At 40.9% G+C, this 19940-nt stretch overlaps 1 protein-coding gene across 2 annotated transcripts in view; it reads left to right on the top strand.

The window, feature by feature from the left end:
- Nucleotides 1-133: 133 nt before the first annotated feature.
- Nucleotides 134-19940, top strand: part of LOC138008886 (uncharacterized) — a 27882-nt gene continuing 8075 nt past the window's right edge. For both annotated transcript variants that reach the window (XM_068856196.1, XM_068856195.1), the window contains exons 1-3: nucleotides 134-355; nucleotides 13215-13313; nucleotides 15016-15108. In XM_068856196.1, coding sequence (XP_068712297.1) covers nucleotides 289-355; nucleotides 13215-13313; nucleotides 15016-15108 — 259 coding nt within the window. In that variant the 5' untranslated portion in view covers nucleotides 134-288. The remainder of the gene's footprint in view (nucleotides 356-13214; nucleotides 13314-15015; nucleotides 15109-19940) is intronic.

The raw sequence follows: 19940 nt of genomic DNA, 5'->3' as shown, positions 1-19940 counted from the left end.
TAATACAAGACGCAATTTTTATTCAATATCCTTCTTATGAGCAGCAAAGCACCAGAGGCAAATTAATCATCCAGTGTTTAACGACTGTGCCATTAGCTGTAGAACGGGACAAATGTCTGAGGTTTAATTGATATCATGTGCATGTAACTTGCAAATCAGTAAAAGCCTGCAGCTCAGAAAGTTCTAAGAACGCTATAGTTATCCATTTCTGGCTGAGAAAAGTGGCTTTCTGCGCTTTGCGAAATTCAGAGACCTTTTCAGTATACGTTCGCTCATCTCAAATCGAGAATGTTGACGAAGACTTTTTACTTACTCACATGTCTGTTATTTTTGTCCATGATTGAGAGTGCCAGGGGTAAGTTTTGTTATAGTTTTAAGAATCTGATTGACTTTCAGACTGATTAGTTCACATAGATCGTTTATAACAAAATTGCTTGTTCACCCATCTTCTTTACGGATATCCATGGGCAGTCCAACCTCCGTTAAAGAGAGTTTGCACGTATGCTCAGGATTGAAAGCGTTAGCAAAAATTTGGTCACAAAAAAAATCCGCAAAATCCGCAAGGATTTCGTCTTCGACGACTAAATGCCATTTAATTTTAACTCTTTTTCCTACTTTCCCAACCGCGAGAAAACCGCGGTAAGACAGCCCTCTCCAAAAAATGTTTTTTTCTCAAAAAATATTTAAAGTTACGGGGAAAAAAAACATCATTTTAAAGCTAAGAAAATAAGCTTTCCAACAGCATATAACTTACATGTATTTACAGACAACTGAAAAATTTTATAAAAGCGAAAGTCGAACGAAAAAACTTAACTTAAAATAACACTAAAATATGTTTTCCAGGCAAAATTTGGTCATTTTAGCGTTGATTACGAATTTTTAGATGCAACACTAAAATTTTCTGCAATTTATCTGCTTTATTGGACATAAATTTGACCGAAAACTGATGAGGCACGGAGTAATCCGATTAGCGATCAATGCGTAAAATAATGTGATAAAAGCGATCGCACAAAAATTTACGAATAATTAACCACCCAAATAACCGATTTTTCGACGGAAAATTCATCCTAGAAGATAAAATTACTCACTGCACATTTAATAAAGGTAAATATGTTCGAGCGAAAGCGAAAACAAGCGAATATTTTGAGGGAAAACACAATTCTGTGAGATCAAAGGAACATGCATATGAATTTGTATCGCTACGAAAATCATCTAACTTTTTTAGCAATTTTAACGCTTGAAATTCCATCCAATGAACCACAATCCTTTTCTTTATCCTTTCCGAAGCCTTTAGTGTAAATTTTTGGCTGAAAAACTTTAGTAAAACCGCGCAGCGATCGGTTGAAAATTTCGCCTTCGCATCGGCTCAAATTGCCTGAGTCGCAAACTCCGTCATGTAGGCGCCAGGGAAACTGCGGCTATTTTTCCCCAGTAAACACGCCAAATTTCAGCGCAATCGATAGAAAAGACGCTTCCCTACGAATCCTACAAGAATGGTACTTGGGGGTACTATTTTCCAGGCCAACTAGGAAAAAGAGTATGAACATACATACTTAATTGACCACTCCCTATAGGGGTCACAGGACGAAATCACAGGTTTCCGTATTTCTGAAACGTGGCGGAAACATGCAACTCCATGTTTCCGTTATGTTTACGTCTTGCGGAAACGTGAAAATTCAAGTCTACGTGATTCCGTCACGTTTCCGGAACGGAAATGCCAAATCACGTTTCCGTCGTTTTTAAGCCTGCAGATTTCCGCCGTTGTTCGTTTCCGTCATGTTTCTGCAAACGGATTTTCAGTTGTTTTCTACATCTCCGGCAAAACACAAACGGGAGATGGTTCTTTTAACAATAATTAATCTTAACCTTTTAACCAGTAGGGACGAACTACAGCTGCAGCCGCAGGAAGTACCTCACCTCACACTTCGCAAAATGACAAAGATAATGTGGTATGAGGAGTCTGGGCCACGAGACATTTGTGTTAATTTGAGGTGGTTATACCAAATGAGACATTCGTGTGATCCGAGTTGGTTGGGCCAAATAAGACAGCTGTATGTGTGCATGTGGTTTGAGTCGGTTAGGCCAAATGACACAGTTGCGTGATTTGAGCTGGTTGGGCCAAATGGCACATTTTGTCATTTAATCCAGTTGAGAAAAATGAGACAGTTGTGTGATTTGAGCCAGTTGCGCCAAAATGAGACAGTAGGTAGTTGTGTGAATTGAGCCGCGCCGGTTAGGCCAAATGCGACATTTTTGTGATTTGAGCTAGTTAGGGCAAATGAGACAGTATGATTTGATCAAATTGAGCCAACTGAGACAGTTGTGTCACAAGATCCAGTTGGGACAAATGAGACAGTTGTGTCATTAGATCCAATTGAGCCAAATGTGTTTCATTGGCCCTGAAGAACCGGTTCTTCAGGGCCAATGAAACACAATCACGACAGAACAGAACATTCAACAACAACTGTTAAGAATCCAAACTGGCCGGAGGCAAACCAGTTTGCTATTTACACATTGAGCTGAGGAGTTGAACCAGGGACTACAAGGAACAAATTCGACGAATAATAGTGCAAGAAAATGACGCCTAAGTAACAGAAAGCAAAGAATGGCACAAAGCGCGCTAAGAAGAACCTAAAAAAAAAAAAGGTGTGGAGTAACAAGTTTCACTAAGAGAAATCTAAAGAAAGAACAAGTGCAAAAGTTGGCACAAAAGCAGTCAGAAAAAAAGTTTGCTAACACAGCAAACCTAGCAAAGATTATGGGCAGATGAAGTCTAAGTTAACCATTGTTTAGGGCTGAGCCGCGGTTTAGACGTTGTTTCGATAAACAACGGCTAAACGATGTTTGAAATTCCTTATTGAAACACGGCCGAACCTTGTTTTCTCAAGTAAATGGTTCAACCATGTCTCACGAGGAAATGCGTTGTCTGCGGAGTTATTTCAGAGAGTGGTTGCGTCTCTGCAACATGGCTTCGAAAACAAATCGCACAACAAAATTCAGCGAACAATAAAAACTTTTATTGACCAAATTGGGTAAACTTTCCAGGAGTGGAAAGCAAAGGCTATGACAGCAAAACGTTGGCCAAAATGACAAAGGCATGAGAGGACATTTTTACAGTTCACTCTCAAAATCCTAACTGTGTCAAACGCGAACTCAGTCAGCTTCGAGGATGCTGGAGGCGGTTGAAACTGCACTCGCAAAGGGAATCATGAAGCAACAAAAACTGGTGGAGAAAAAGCGCCTGCCTCCCCAAGTGATGTAAACAAATTAGTCGCGGACGAAATGCCAGCCTCCATTAATCCTCTAGTGCAGGAATTTCATGATGATGCAGGAGAAGAACTTGATATAAGGCGGGACATGGACGAGGTACCGGTGAAAGTTATTACATGCGAAGTGGGGCCAAGTCTATTTGCTGAATTTGAAGCTGTTAGCAGGAAAAAGGAGCCGCGGTAAAAATCACAAAAAAGGAGGATAGTCAGAAGTACAGCAATTTTTAATAGCTTCTAAAATTTGTAGTAACAATTTAACATACAGACTTAGCCAAGCTAAAAAGCGGAGCTCCCTGGTGCCTGTAGGGTTAGTGAAAATAAAAGGTTTCGAATTGTCCGTGTTTTGATGTTTCTGGTTGCTGCTTAATTAAATCATTTTCTTTGCTTTCTTCTGTAGAAAAATTCATTGCCTAACTAGTGAATTCCATTGTAAATTTTACGCTAAAAACCGATATCGCATGAATCACAAATCAATGAGTGTGATATCGGTTTTTCGAGTGAAATTTACTTTGGAATTCATCAGTTTGTCAATGATTTTTTGTGGCACCGCACGAGTTTGCAAAGAAAACAAGCACACCCTGATTGAGTGAATGGAAATGAAACAAGCTATTTCAGAGTTAACTGTCAATACCCAGCGAATGCAGGAACCACGATAAAATTAGAAACCATAAGAAACTTCGTCAGTTTAATTAAGGTCAAAAAAATAGTTTTACTGATGTACGTTATTCCAGTTTATGACCCTTTATCCACCCAGGCTGAAAACGAGATCATTCACATTTTGATTTAGTTCATTGAAACATGCCAGCTTGGCTTGGAACAAGAATCGGCAAAATACGGCAATGCAACCAAGAAAGGACGAACTTCAAACAAGATCCGCTTAAAAACTATTAAAATTACCTTTAGGTGCTTTAAACAAACTTCTGAAAACACAAGCCAGTGAAATTTCCCCATAATTTTACGAGAACTCATTTTGATTACGTGTTTATAATATTAGGGCAAAATTTTCTTGTCACTGTCGAGGCACATCGAAAACAAGATGGGCAAACTGATTTAAAAAACACTTGTTCGCTCGCGTTTTAAAGCAAAACAAACAAACAATTCAATTTTATCTTTGTGTCCAAAATAGTACATATTATTGTTATTTATTTCCAGTTGTTAATAAAAATTCGAGTTTCATTCCTGGACAAAGGAAAAACCGATTAAACCATTTTTTTAAAAATACGCATCAACTTTAAGAAACGCATCCGTAAAAATAACAAACGTTTTAGTGCCCAAGGAAAGGTTATCGCTCTCTTTCGCTCTCCTTTCGTTTCTGTTCTAGTCATAGATCCTCAAGGCATCATGTAACCTTATCTGAGCTTCTAAAGATATGCCAAAATTGCGATACAGAGCAAAAAGCAGCTCTAAGCAAATTAAAAATAAACACTCAGCTTTAAGTTTCTATTCCTCCGATGCTTGACTTGAATAACTGCGTAGCCGCCAGTGTGGACCACAGCTATCATGATGTGTCAAACTGGATTGAAACCAGCGAAAATGCAGAAAGAAAACATTTTCCAAACCGTTTTGCACCTGAACACGAAAAGCGTTGACTGTGTAAGAACTATAGTTGACGTAGAATGGCCGTGTGGCCGCGTCGAGCCACAGAAAGCGTGCGAAAAATGAACCTTCGCTTATTTTTAGGTGAGTTAACCTAGGTTGAGCCTGCTTTCCAATCGAAAACCAGTACCTGGTCAGCGGTCAACATACAAAAAAAAAAAGCTGACTTCGGTAAGCTCTAAGCCTGAGCCCGCGATATGGTCACGTGATAGTGGTCAGCGGATACCTTGTTTCGATAAAGAAAACATGGATTTCCAATATCAAAGATGTATTCTGTAAACTAGTTGTCACATTGGCATACATGGAGGGGTAGACGGACGGAAGTACGTACGTACGGACGTTTATGACGTCACGGCTTTAAAACCAATTTTTCTCGCAACGATGGGTTACCATATTTTCTTAACTATGGAGCTCCGCTATTACATAAGCCATAATAATCATAACATTACATTGACCGGTACAAAACGCAAAAGACCAGATTCCCTTGAAGAGGAGAACCCATTCTTGTCCATGGCGAGGGAGGAACATAATTTGAAAATGAAGGTCCAGAAGCTTAAAGAATGGAAGCTAATGCATCAGTGCGATAGCATGGGAATTGGTTTGCCACCTGCATAAGATACTGACAAGGAAGATTCGTAAACCAACCTGTAGATTCAATATTTTTGATCTTCAAATATTCATGTAATGATATGTAACCATCATAAATTACAAAACAAGAGTTGTTAAAAGATAAATTAATTGCGAAGAATGATCTCTTTTGTTTCCAATGTTGTTCGCAATAAATCTTACATGCAATTCAATTCATTCATTAATCTTATTAAGCCAAGTATCGTGAAATAATGAGCTGGCGTTTGGCATTCCCACTTGTGTCTGCTGCAGCAATAATGTCAAATGGAACTTCTCAATCTTCAATGTCCTCATCAAAGTCTTGTTCTCGATGCATAAGGGTGAAATTATGCAACACTGCAGTTGCCACCATAACGAGGGATTCGCCAAGGCGGAGCGCGGTCCCAAGTGCAGACACGGAAAACGTCTCGTTAGCAATCTAAAACATCTCTCAATAGCAAATCTAGTTACACCTATGTGCAGTATTGTAGCGCACTTCTCCTGCATTCTTTGGCTTGAGGATTAGTGTAACTAAATATTCTCTACATGCGTATCTACTGTCACCCACAAGAATGCAATCAATAGCTCCACTTCTTAATTTGTCCGCGATCTTGCTGTTCTCAAAAATGTGTAAGTCGAGAGTCGATCCTGGCCAGCGGGCTGCGATGTTAGTAATAAAGGCATCGCTATCAAAAACGGCTTGGACGTTGACGGAGTAAACCTGCTTCCTTTAACAAATGCCATAGCATTTTCTTTGTTTGGAATAAGATCCCGATGTGGGTACAATCGATGGCCCCGCTCACACCTGGAAAGTGCGCAACAGCATAAAAAGTTCTCTTAGTATCAGCCAGGTTCTCTGGGAATTGCCCTTTTTGTTTCGCAATAGCCCTTGAAACCTTGTGAATTACTGTACATGCAGCAAGTATAGAAACACCAAATAAATCGCCAGTAACCTTCTGGAAAGTTCCTGTCGCATATAATCTCAAAGCAATTATAGCACTTGCTTTGGTGTAAGTGGCAGACTTCTCCTTGCTTGATGTTAAAGATCTTTATCCAAAATTTTAAAAAGGTCAACGACCAAGTCCTTTCTAAGGCGAAAGCGCACTGATTCGAAAGTCTCGTCGTCGCATTCCTCTAATGGGTTAAATCTATTCCTAAGGTGCCGAATTTGTCGAACATGTATATTACTCCAATTGGTGTAGTTTCTCAACCCTTTCACCGCCATAATTGCCAATGAAACTTATAGATTTTACTCTGTCTAACGCTACACGATTATACTCGTCAATGGGGAAGCCCTCGGCAGTGAAAGGGTTAACTGTCTGTAGCGCAGTGGTCCTTCTATTTCAAAATGGTTGACCATGAAAATATCGTTAAACAGCGTTTAAACCTTTCTTTCGAGCAGGTCTAACTTACTATTGTTCCTTAGTCGGCGTTTAGACACGTACTGTCTAGACACTGTTTTTGATAAGCAACGTTTCAATAATCGGTAGTCATATGGTTTAAACATGGGTTAGAGAATGACTTTCATAAACGTTGTCTAAACTTCGTTTAAATAATCGTCCCTTTATCTCTGTTAAGGAAAATTTGGTTTTATCAAACGTATTGATAAAGGTCAAATTACCGTCCGTGAACGATTTGGGAAGTTGTCGCAAAAGCGGTCCGCCAATCTTCTCCCTGTTTCGCCTATGATGGTCTTCTTACATAGTGTGCAGGTTATGCAATAGATGAAATTTGCACGCATGTTAAGTGGTCAGTGATTTTCACGGATCGATTCGGTCCTTAGATCTTAGCCATGTTAGAAATAAAAGGACAAGTTTTGCATGGTTTACGTGGACATTTGAAAGTTCCCGGTTGGTTTTCAGACTTAAATGTGCTCCTAACTAGAAAGTTACCTATGTTTTTGTCGCGTTTGAATGAAATATGTGGCGGTAGAGGAAAGATATATCGTTTTGGGATAAATGCGAACAAATTTGAAGTTTTTGAGAATGACATTTTGACTGCATGGTTTTGTGGATAGTAGGTGAGGGAGAATGTTGGTTTCTTCGTTCAGTAACGTTTGTAGGGCGGTTTCTCGATCGATTTCTTGGGCACGATGTTTGCCTGTACAGGTGACAGCGGAGTCAAGGTAGCCACGTTTTTTGAGAAACTGTCACATTATCTTGCACTTGCTGTTAAAGTCGGACTCGTCACTACAGACGTGCCTTAGTCTAAGTGCGCTTTCCATTTGACAGAAGTGACCAGCCAGACCGGTCATTTGGAAGGAATAACTCTACAACGCCTTCACTATAACACACTCCGAGAATGATATATACTCCTCTGGAACAGTGCGAGGGATTATCGTGCAAGTGTTCCGTCAAATCGTTGTATTTTCTTTGCAAACTGACGGGTCTGGCCGGCCATTTCTGACAAAAGGAAAGCGCCCTAAGAAGTTGAGAAAATGGGATGGCATTTTCGCGAGTTGTGGATGAGAGGACGAATGCAGGGTTCGCGAACACCTACGAGATGTAGAAAAAAACGACACAGATGCATCAAAACCAGTTGCCCGCCGTTTTAATCTTCCTAATAACTCCCACCACAACATGACAATTTGCGGCCTACCCTTACACCACGAGAACACAGCTGTAAAGCCGTAAGAATCTGGAACAAAAATTCATCTTTCAACTAGGTGCACTCTATCCTCACGGAATCAATGAACGCCTCTCATGCCATTAATTTATTCACAAATTCATGTTACCACATATCCACCAATGGCGAAGCTCCTCCACACCTGCATAAAAACCAACAACACCCACAATTCCTCTATTCGCTTTGACAAACGGATAACGCTCGAAACGTCAGCTTTCCAAATCGTTCACGGTGGTAATGATAATAACAATAATAATAGGTTGTCTCTCGAACCCGAGAATAACATTAACAAAGCACATGCAAAAATGAGTTGATGGTTTGAAGCCATCAGTTGTAGTTGAAATGAACAAGTGGAAATGAACAGGTGTCAACGGTGGACACGCATGTGTCTCTGAAGTCCAAAGCCGTAGGCACACACACGGCAACAGATCGGGCATGGTGTGCCACCAGTTGTGATTGGGGCCTTCGCTACTCTTTTACGGCGATCCCTAGCTGCTGCAATATACAGGCGACAGTCGAGCTCGAAGTTTCTAGCAGCTCTCTGGACAGTCGCTCGACATCCAGATCTATTGGCTGTGGCAGTTTCCAGTTCCTTCGGTTGAATTCCTGCCCATTTGAGGTTGGACGTGAGGTTGTCCTTGTATCTCTTCTTAGGTCGGCCCTGGTTGCATCTGCCCTGAGATAGCTCTCCGTAGAAAAGCTGGCGAGCAATCCTGGATTCGTCCATTCGAATGACATGACCAGTCCAGCGTAGTTGGGCTTTGAGGACCATAGTCTCGATACTGGTAGTATCTTGCCAGCGTATCCGCATAATTGAGCGCAATGAGCGTGTGTGGAACTGCTCGAGCTCTCTTACATGCCGGCGGTAAAGAGTCCAGGTTTCACAGCCGTACAGCAGTTATGGAAGACCTATTGCGTTGTAGACCTTGAGTTTGATAGACAGAGAGATGCTTTGGTGCTGTACGACCTTGATACAAAGTCTGCCAAAAGTCTGGCTAGCTTTCTGAATCCTGGTTGTAATTTCCCTGTCCAGAGTCCCATCATTGGAGATGATACTCCCTAGGTATTTGACTGACTCGACATTCTTTAGCTGAGTGCCATCGATGGCGATACAAGGCTTTTGAGGACGGGTCGCTGGTGCAGGCTGGAGAAGGACCTATGTCTTGCTGAGACTGCTCGTTAAGCCAAAATGTTTCGCAGCTTCAGAGAATACGTCAACAATTACCTGCACATGGTGTACATTGTGGGCCATAAGAGCACAGTCATCGGCAAACAGCGCTTCAAGTAGTAACCTCTCCAGCGTTTTCGTCTTTGCTGTCAGAGAATAGGACTGGTCAAATAGTGACCCATAGAGACGGTAACGGATGTAGATGCCCAGATCCAGTTTATCTCTGGTGGCATGAAGTATCACTTGTGTGAAGTAGAGGTGGAATAACACTGGAGCGAGCACGCATCCTTGTTTCATTCCATTTGAGATATCAAATCTTTCAGAGGATTCGCCGGCCGACAACACATCTAAGGTCATGTCATCATAAAGCAGTCTGATGAGGGTGGTGAATTTCGCTGGGCATCCAAGTTTCGCAAGGATGACCCACAGCGCTTCTCCATTGACCGTGTCAGATGCTTTGGTCAGGTCGATGAAGACTGCGTAAAAGCATATGTTCTGCTCAGTGCATTTTTCTTGAATCTGTCTGACTGTAAAGATCATGTCGCTTGTGCTGCGATTACGGCGAAATCCACACTGCGATAATACGAGCTAGGATTTTCCCGGCAGTAGAGAGTAGTGATATGCCTCTATGGTTCCAACAGTCTGCTCTTGAACCCTTTGTTCTTAAATAATGCGACAATGGTTGCGTCACGAAAGTCAGCTGGCATTTCTTCCATTTCCCAGATGCTAATGGGTATTCCATGGAATGTCTGTAGAGCCTCGTTGCTAAGGACTTTGAATATTTCTGCAGATATTCCATCCCTTCCAGGTGCCTTGCCATTTTCTCATCTGTTTGATGGCTTTCCTGACTTCATATAGCGAAGGAGGGTCGTCAATGTCTTCAATGAGTGCTCTTTGGGGGATATGGTCAAGTACGATAGGGTCAAATGAGGATGGGCAGTTTAGAAGATGACTGAAGTGTTCTTCCCATCTTTCTCTGATAGCAGCCTTGCCCTTGATGAATATGGTTCCGTCTGTGGAGAGCAGTGGACTAGAGCCAGATTTTGAAGGACCAAACACCGTTTTAAGGGAGTTGAAGAACTGCTTAGAGTTGTTGGAATCAGCGAAGCCTTGGATTCCTTCAGCTTTCTTCTCCCACCATTTTTCATGCATCCTCCGTAGTTCCCTTTGCACCAAGGTTTGGTATGATCTGAACGTGCCCTTCTTTGGAGTAGAGCCCGGGTTGTTTTGCCACTCCATGTATGCCTTGTTCTATTTGGCGAGAAGTTCATCTATGTCACTATCGTTCTCGCCAAACCAATACTGATGGTTACAGGATTTTGGGCCAAGTACTTCCTTTTCTGCTTCCGTTACTGCCTCTCTGAACTGGTTCCATTTCTGGGTTGGGACGTCAGAACTTAGTTCAGCAGCACCAAGTTCTTCATCCCACCGCGCACCGGTGGCTTAGTTGGTTGAGCACCGGGCTGTCACGTGGGAAGTCGTGAGTTCAACTCCGGCCAGACCAACACTCAGGGTCTTTAAATAACTGAGGAGAAAGTGCTGCCTTTGTAATTACATCTGCAAATGGTTAGACTCTCTAGTCTTCTCGGATAAGGACGATAAGCCGGAGGTCCCGTCTCACAACCCTTCAATGTTCATAATCCTGTGGGACGTAAAAGAACCCGCACACTTGTCGCAAAGAGTAGGGCATGTAGTTCCCGGTGTTGTGGTCTTTCTTCTGTGGTATATCATGGTTGGGAGGGTAAAAAGGGCGGACTGAATTCGGAGCCTGGCTCTGTTGTGCGACTCCCACCACAGTTGTGGTGAAAGTGACAGTAAACAGTTTGAATTGGAAACTTTCAAGATATTGAGGCTGCTGAAATTTGGCGACGTTGAATAATCTTCTGGACAGTTTCGGGCGCTTTCGATGGAGAGGGGGAATAATGAGATTTAGTGTAGAGCGGATAAGCCTATGGTCTGTCCAGCATTCAGCTCCTCGCATAGCTCTGGTAATGAGGACACCCCGTACGTCATCGCTTATAATCGATAAGGTGCCATTGTTTGGATCTGGGATGCATCCAAGAGGTCTTGAATTGGTCTGCCATTCTAAATACCGTGTTGGTGATGCCCAAGTCGTATTCAGTGCACTTGTTTAGCAACAGAAGACCGTTGGCGTTGAGATTACCTGTGCCGTGTCTGCCGATCACTCCTTCCCAGCGACTGTGATCACGGCCAACTTGGCAGGGACAGATTCAAGTACAGAAATGAGGTTGGCATAGAATTGCTCGATTATCGCCTCTGGGCTGGTTAGCGTTGGTGCGTATGCAGTGATGATTGTTGCGTACCGGTTGTGGTCGTGGGGTAATCGGAGCTTCATTAGTCGCTCGTTGATGCCAATAGGCAGGGTGGGAAGCTGTCTTGCGAGACTGGATTTAATAGCTAGGCCAACTCCGTGGATCCTGTCCTCGTCCATGGCCTTTCCTTTCCAGAAGAAGGTGTAGCCACTAACTGGTTCGGTAAGAGACCCCTCCTCTGCAAACCGAGTCTCGCTTAAGGCTGCAATGTCCTTGTTGTTCTTTGGCAACCAGAGCTGTTCTCCTTTGAGGTTTTCCGCTGTTGCCTCTCCATAAGAGTGCGAACATTCCATGTTCCAATAGTGAGTTTTCTCTTTCTCATTTGGATTCGACCGCATGCGTGGATGATCTGCCAGCCGCGGCTAGCTGGCCACACTGATGTAGGGCAGGCAATCTTTAGGCCAGCTTTTCTAGGCCCCTCCCTTACTAGGGTGAGCAGTCCTGTCCTTAATAGGGCTGCTCAGTTGCCAAGGATGCTGCCGGACTCCCCTATTGCCCCGAATATAGGGACGAACGACCAAAGTCCGAGGCCACCTACGTGCAGGATCAAGGCTACAACTGCCAGTGGTCACCTGCACCTGTTGCTTCGCCTGTCCCCCATCGCCACATGGCTTAAGGTGACTTGGTGAGAGATGAGATAAAACTTGGATGAATCGTGTATAGGTGAGTGGATGAAATGTGCAATGTAACCTTTGCGTGAATGATATTATAGTGGAAAAGCCGTTGCACAGGGACGATCCCACTCTCTCGGCCTTGAAAGTCAGGATCCAGTCCCACGAATACATCGTTACATCTGGGGACTTCCTCGGCTGCAGTGGATGACCAAGCCTTTCTTTGTGCTCCGGCGTGCCCTTCGCACTCCACAGTGCGTTGCTGAACCATTTTTATTGCCGTTGGACTAATACTTTTGGTCTTTTCCGCCAAATTCGCTGGTACAGACTTTCCTTTAATTCGGGTGAGCAACTCTCTAGGTAGACAGCCTACCAAGGCTACTGAGCTCTACCTGCCCAAACGGTATCCCTGGTCAAGGGGGGCTGAGGGTGTCCTGGCACTTCTCAAGGTGTCCACACAGGCTAGTGGAGAGAAGGAGGCGCCTTACTGCTCCTCTCTGGACCGGCTCCAGGCTAGGTCTAGCCATCACGGTGGTAATTCGACCTTTATCAAAACGTTTGATAAAACCAAATTTTCCTCTTTCACTCTCCTACCGACGTAGCACCACAGTTTCTTTAGAAACTAGAAATTCCTTTATCTCTATTATTAGCGTATTTCTTGTCGTTTAAATTTCGTTACTTGTCAATCAAATTCGTTAGTTCCCAATTAGTTTTAGTGGTATATTTGAATTTAAATTTATCTGTAACTGAATAATTATCCCTTCTAATGACGTGTTGTAACATACGAAACGTTAAGCTTTTATAAAAAAAAACTATGCAGTTCAAGCAAATGTTAATTTGTAACCGCTGTTTGTGTTTTGTGATTATAGTGAGTTTGTTATGAGTCCCATCTGGTATTGAGCTCATCGTCTAGAGCCGCGGGGAATATTTATATTGTTCTTCGTCTAGAAACACAAGATAGTTGTATTAAGGTTAAACTTTATTTCCCTTTGTGCTTAATCGACAGGTTCATCGCATCTCCGTATTCAAGGGCCCGCAGGGCTACCGGCAGTAAATGATGGATTGCAAGAGAAGCGAGAAAACGAGGGGCCGAAAGGATCGATAGGTTAGGATTCGTTCATTTCGTTAGGAGATGTAATGGGTTCAATTTCTTGACACTGATGTCTTAAAAAATCAAGCAAACATTTCGGTTCGTTTGTTAGATTTTGCTAACAAAAATGTTTTCTTGATCATATCACTTGACTGTCGACGAAGTAGCATCTCTCTTAGTTCAGTGTCAAAGCCAAAAAACAAACGTCTAAATGCGGCCCAGTTAAATTAACGTTTGTTTTGTCCATAATTCGATACTGATGGTAATTGTACTATACACTGGAGTAAAGTGATTACAGAAAACAATCGATAAGGAAAAGAACAGAAAAATACTCGAAAGTCAAACGAAACGAGAATAAAACATACGTTTTAGGATTTCGATTTACACCCGGGCTGGATCCACTCGTACCCTAGTCCCAGAGATTTTTTTTTTTTAGCCGCGAGAGAACTGCAAAGCGGTGAAGACGAGTCGTGAAGCGTCGAGAAGACCTCTGGTTACCTTGGACTTGAATCTCAAATTCCATGCAGACGCCAGCTGTCAAACGCGTCAAATTCATTATTACAAAAAGGACCAATGGCAACTTAGCAATCACGCGTCCCCTCGTTATTACCAATCAAACGAACCAATCATATTGATTTGCGTGTTTGTAAAAATATCAACCAATCGGAGCCTGAGGGTCAGATCCTGACACTAGCGTCTGCATGAAAGTGAAAGTCCAAGATATAACCAGAGGTTTTTCTCCTCTCACCGCTTCGCGTCTTGTCTTCACCTCCTCGCGGCTCTGGCGTGGCTCAAGAAAAACCTCTGGAACCAGGGTAGATCCACTCGCTGAACGAATCTATTCTGGAAAACTTCCTTGATTTACAACTGATTTAGAAATTAAAAACAAAATAAATGAAACAATATGCAAATTTATGCATAGAAGATTTATTGAATGAATTATAAATCAAATACAAGTGCGGCAACATTCAGCTCTTGAAAAAAAGAAAAAAGAAGTCGGACAACGAAACAAGACATTTTGCGCTTGGGGTTCTCTTTCAACAATGACAGTAGCGATTACAATAGATTTTCTAGATAAAACGTATATTATATGATGAGAACTCTTTTATGTTGGATGTGGTTTATTGATTATAATTGACTGTTTTTCTTGTTAATTTTCCAATCTCGATTGCACTCGTCAAGTGCATTTCGTAATTAAAGTCAGTAAAATAAAGTGATTTTTGTTATGATCCCCACATAGCATTGAGCTTGTCGACTACAATCCTGGACAAAAGTGTTGGGAAGGTAGCATCACTTTAGAGATAACCGCCCTCCCCCTTATCAATGTTGGATTTTCCAGGAAGAAAATGGTGACTTTTCTTGCATGAAGAACTCCAACATTGAATATGGGGGAGGGGGGCCCACAAGAGCATGGCATTTCCCAAATAGTACACCCAATAGTTCGAACAATCGAATTAGGTACGACGTGAAGTGATGAACGCAACCTTCCCAACAACTTTTGACCAGGATTGTAGGTAATTCACGTACCCCTTAATATAATGTATTCAACATTATAATGAATGCAATATTAAGAAGGTTGATAAGGGATACCAAAAAGTATTTACCGCTTATCCTCTACCGCCGCTGTGAATGTCCATATTATTCTTCGTGTAATTCTTACAGCGATAGTTGTAACGGTGAATCTTAATTTATTTCTCTTTTTGTGCTTGATCGACAGGGTCATCCCATCTCCAAGTTCGTAGGCAAATACCACTTCCGCCGGTACCGCAGTCAGGGAAGCGAGAAAGCGAGGGACCGAAAGGATCGATAGGTTAGGAAATTCTTTCATTTCGTTGAAATCAGTTTGTTAGATTTTGCTAAAAAAGACAAATGTTTCCTTGATCATATCATTTCTATGGCCCGGCGTACGGCTATACTTGACTGCAAACGTAATAGCAATTACTCACCTGGTTCAGTGTGAAAGCCAAATAATCAAATATCCGACGTTTGTTCTGTTCAAGATACTGATGCTAAACGTAAAATAGACTGGAGTAAAATTAAAGAAGAGAATCGATAAGGAAAAAACAGAAAAATTAAGCTTAAGTCCAACGAAACGAAACTAACAAACATTCATTTGTATTAGCCTCCGATTTACACCCGGATAAACTGAGATTTACACACAAAAAAAAATTGAATTGAAACAAATGCGAACTTGTGCAACAAAAACTTTATTGAATGAATTACTAAGTCAAAAACGAGTCAGGCAACCTGCAACTGAAAAGGAAAAGGAAGGCAAACAAGGTGAAATACGTGTTCGGGAGAGTAAAACTGTTCTAACAATTTCTATTCTATGTTGCCAAACAGCCATAGAATTCTTTACTAAAACATCACCCAAGAGATTCGCAACCAGGGAAAGAATTCCCTGGTTGGAAAGGGTGTTTTTGCAATTTTTGGCACTCTAAAAGGTGAGCTAGTAGTTTTGGATACGCAAATGGTTCGCTTGGGAGTTCTTAGAAGGTAACTTTCAGTGAACAATTTCTGAAATGAAGATTTCAACGCGTTCCAAACTAATTTGTGGCATTACATTTTAGAGAAATTTGGTATAAAACAACCACAACGCACTGAAGAATTTTGCCAATACAGGTAAAGTTGAGTTTTCCATCGGGGAGAAATAAGGTTTCCGTCAAGTTCACACGAGTCACAATTTAAAAAAACACAATACCGTCAAAAATCACCATTTTTTTCTTCCAATGAGCAAGCCTAAATACGTAAGAACACAGTTTAATATTTACAAAAAGACGTTCCGAATTTCGAATACCCTTCATACTCATCAATGCAACTGAAACGGTCATTACCAACCTACATTGAATGGTCTTCCGAATTTCGGACCCCATAAAAACTCTTATCCGACAAAAAGCTATGATTACTACCTAACTTAAAATGCCTTTTCGGACCCCTCAGCACGTATCCTACTAAAAAACTGTGATAAACTACTTAAAAGTAAAAAACGATAATTACTAGTTTACTTGAAATGCCCTGCGAATTTCGGACCCTCGAGTCTTATCTGACAAAAAAACAATGATTACTACTTAACTTGGAATGCCCTCCGAATTTCGGACCCCTCGACTCTTATCCGAGAAAGAAAACGATGGTTATACTATTGAACTTGAAAGGTTTTCCGAATTTTGGACCCTTAAACTCTTATCCAAGAAAAAACGAAGATTACCGGTACCACTTGAAATGCTTTCCGAATTTCGGACGCCTAAACTCCTAATCGAGAAAAAACGATGATTATCACTTAATTTGAAATTCCTTCCGAATTTTGGACCCCTCAAGTCTTATCCTACAAGAAAACGATATTTACTAACATGGAATGCGTTTAGAGACCGCTTTATGTTTTCCAAATAGTTTCCACTTTTCCGTTTAGCTCTCTTCGCTGAAAAAAAAAGTCAACTAGACGCTCCATAAAGCGTACATTGGGTTGCCTGTGGTAAGTGTTACACAAAAAAGGAAGGCACTGAATTGGTGGTATTGAACTGCAGTGTTCCAGTTAATTTTTTCAGTGGGGGGTCATTAACACAATTTGAGGGGTCACCCACATTTCGCGCCAGTAGAGACCCTTTGGCTCACTCGTTCACATGTTTAATTATTTTGTAATGTCCTGTGCCATTTTGAGGTCTTTTAGTTTTTTAAGCTTTGGTAATAAATTCCGTTTAAAGAAAACAAAACACGGTCTTTAGTAAAATTCACTCGTTTTTTCTTTAAATAAATAGTCTGCAAAAAACTAAATGCAAATTGCTCTGACGGATGTTTTCCAGCATGTCTTGCTGCACTAAGCAAACGTTTATTCCACACACTAAGAAAGGACTGAAGGTGTGGTTTCCGCTTCATAATTCCTCTTCTTGTTAGTCTAATCTGATGCCATCAGAAAAAGCCAAGGCAAAAGACAGATGAAGAAAGAAAAAAACATACTTTTTATATATAACTCTGAATCGAATTCTCATCGAAAGATTAATAACAATCGATCTTAAAAACACGAAACGTTCTGGAATTTCTGACTTTTATGAATAAACGGAAAGGTCGTGATGAAATTGATCACGTGCTAGGCAACCATCAGGTGATCACCTTGTGTCAACTGAATGAACTACGGGAAACGCAGGCAGCCCAAGCTCGGTGTACGATTTATAGACTTTGTATGGGAAAACATACTTTGAGCTTATAAATGCTAAAGTAAGCTGTAAATGTAGAAATAAACTTCACTTATCTCATTTCCCCTTATAACAACTAATGACATCGCAAAAATTCGTAAGCCACAAACCCGTCTAAAACGGACACAGTTTGCCCTCCGATTGCACAGAAAAGACGAGAACAGCTGCACCTAGAGGAAAGTGAAGTTTATTTGTACATTTACAGCTTACTTTAGCATTTATAAGCTGAAAACGTATCTATTTTGACTTCAGGGTGAACCATTAACACAATCGCGAGGTTGAGCGGCCATTAATTGAAAATCTAAACATCTATGAGATACAAAACATACTTGCGAATTATCGCAAATCACAATGCTGACAAGCACAAAAGACGAAGACATGGTTAAATAATTGTGAAGTTTGTTACTATCTGAATGTTTTTGTGTTAGAGTAAAGGGATATATTGTCACGCAAATGATGAAATTTCATGACACTCACAAATTCGCAAAAAGCATGACTTTCATGTAAACAATCTTTGCACTAGCAAGTCGTAGCAATAAATTGGATTAACCAGGTAGTTAAAGAATTATTGTTGGCTTCCCAAATAAACTTTGTTTTACAGTACGATGACAAAATCATTTGTCAGAGACAAAAAATTCCTGTCTCGTCGCGTATCACATTTCAACGCACGTATGCAAATTTGTTCACTCATTTTCACCGCGTCCCGATTTCCGCCAAATTTTTCTTTCAAATATTAACAAAAATATTATTTCTCGTCAAGCGTTACATCTTTTTTGTTCAAATAACCGCTAAAAATAAAGATTTTTTTTAACAATCTATCTGTAGATATTTTTTCATAATGTAGTGTTTTCTGTCAAAATTTGCACAACAATCAAAACAAAAATAGCAACGCACACAACAAATTTAGTCGCATTTACCTTTTTGTCGAATTCTCATGCTTAACACAGGAATTTTTAGCTATTGTGAAAATCTTTCTTAATTCGTTAGCAATCATCCTTTCAAATTTCAGAGAAATCGACCGGTCCACGAATATCTTTACGAGTTTTATGCATAATTAGGCGATTAAGTTGCGCCTGTGACCTGTTATAAATAAAATTTCACAAAATGTTCCCGAATCGTTAAGTATCACCACAGAAGACAAGAACATCATTCTAAAAGCTTATTCTACGCAAAAAGTAGGTTCTGGAGGTAATTTTGAAAGTCGAAATCAAGCTTACAGCAGACGACAACTACAAACTCACGAGGCGCACATGGTATATGTAATTAAGTTAACACAACAGAAAGACGTTAACCTCATTTTGACACGAAAATGCTTATAAAATGTGATGAATTAATAAAGGCCACCTTTTCCAGCGAAAAATGTTTTAAGACAAACAACATATTTGCTATTAGAGGCAAAAACCCCTTCCTATTTCATTAAGTTCGTGAAGAGAAGAAACTCAATCGCGTCAAATTACCATACGGAATATTACAACAAAATAAATTTCAGGATCAAACCGTTTCCATGAAGAACCTTTTCCTTGAATAATGAAGCACAAAATAGACAACAAGCTTTCTTTCAAATAATTCTTGGCTGTCACATTTCCAATCATTTTTTTACCTGAAGACTGTGCAGAGTTGAGTACAAATAAAATTATACAAAAGCCAGACAACAGAGATCACAGATCCACTGAAGATGTTCGATTACGGTTCTCTGTCTTTGTTGAACGCATAAGTTACCAGTGAATTTTCCATTTGGTTTCAGTGTTCTACATAACAGCACACTTGGTAAAATATTAGAAATACAGCTCACTTTGATTTCGGCTCGACGGGCGATAGATTGTTGTCGAAGTCCATTACTCATATTTATATTTCACCGCCTGTCTTGTTTATCCAATTGACTCCATTATTGAGCTCCATAAGGGTGTATGTTGTTTAAAGATCCACTAAAACGGCATTCGCGTTACAAGACTTTCGACGCCATTGCAGGTTAAGTTAAATATTCTGCTGTGTCCACCAGAGAAATCTACGCATTTCCACTACCCTCTCGATCCTAAAAAAATACGCGCAGAAGGCTCTATGCACAAAGACACCACTTAGCAGGGGAGTGACAGGCAAGACTTTTACCGACACGGAAAACAAAGAAAACGACGAAATATTACTCATTTTTCGACTTGGATTGCCATACTGACAACCCAGTAATGACCGCGAAGATTCTTGTCGACTATACCTACAAACTCTAAGGTACAACTTAAACAAACGTGTTTCATTGCTGTTGTTTACATAATTTAAGGACGTTCGCGCCAAAATCTTTCTACGGTGAGAGTCACCGAAATGTTTTGGAGAAAATGGCAGGGGAAAAATGCCTTAATTTCGATAAATCGGTCATAATAACGAGATGTAGCCTCATCTGCTTACCCATCGAAAATCTAAAAATAAACTGTTCGATTGAAGGTTTCCGTGCATGGGTTTTTAG

This window comes from Montipora foliosa, chromosome 6 (genome assembly GCF_036669935.1).
Source record: "Montipora foliosa isolate CH-2021 chromosome 6, ASM3666993v2, whole genome shotgun sequence".
NCBI lineage: Eukaryota > Metazoa > Cnidaria > Anthozoa > Scleractinia > Acroporidae > Montipora > Montipora foliosa.
Note: the sequence above shows the minus strand (reverse complement) of the source record. Positions and strands in the feature narration are given on the sequence as shown.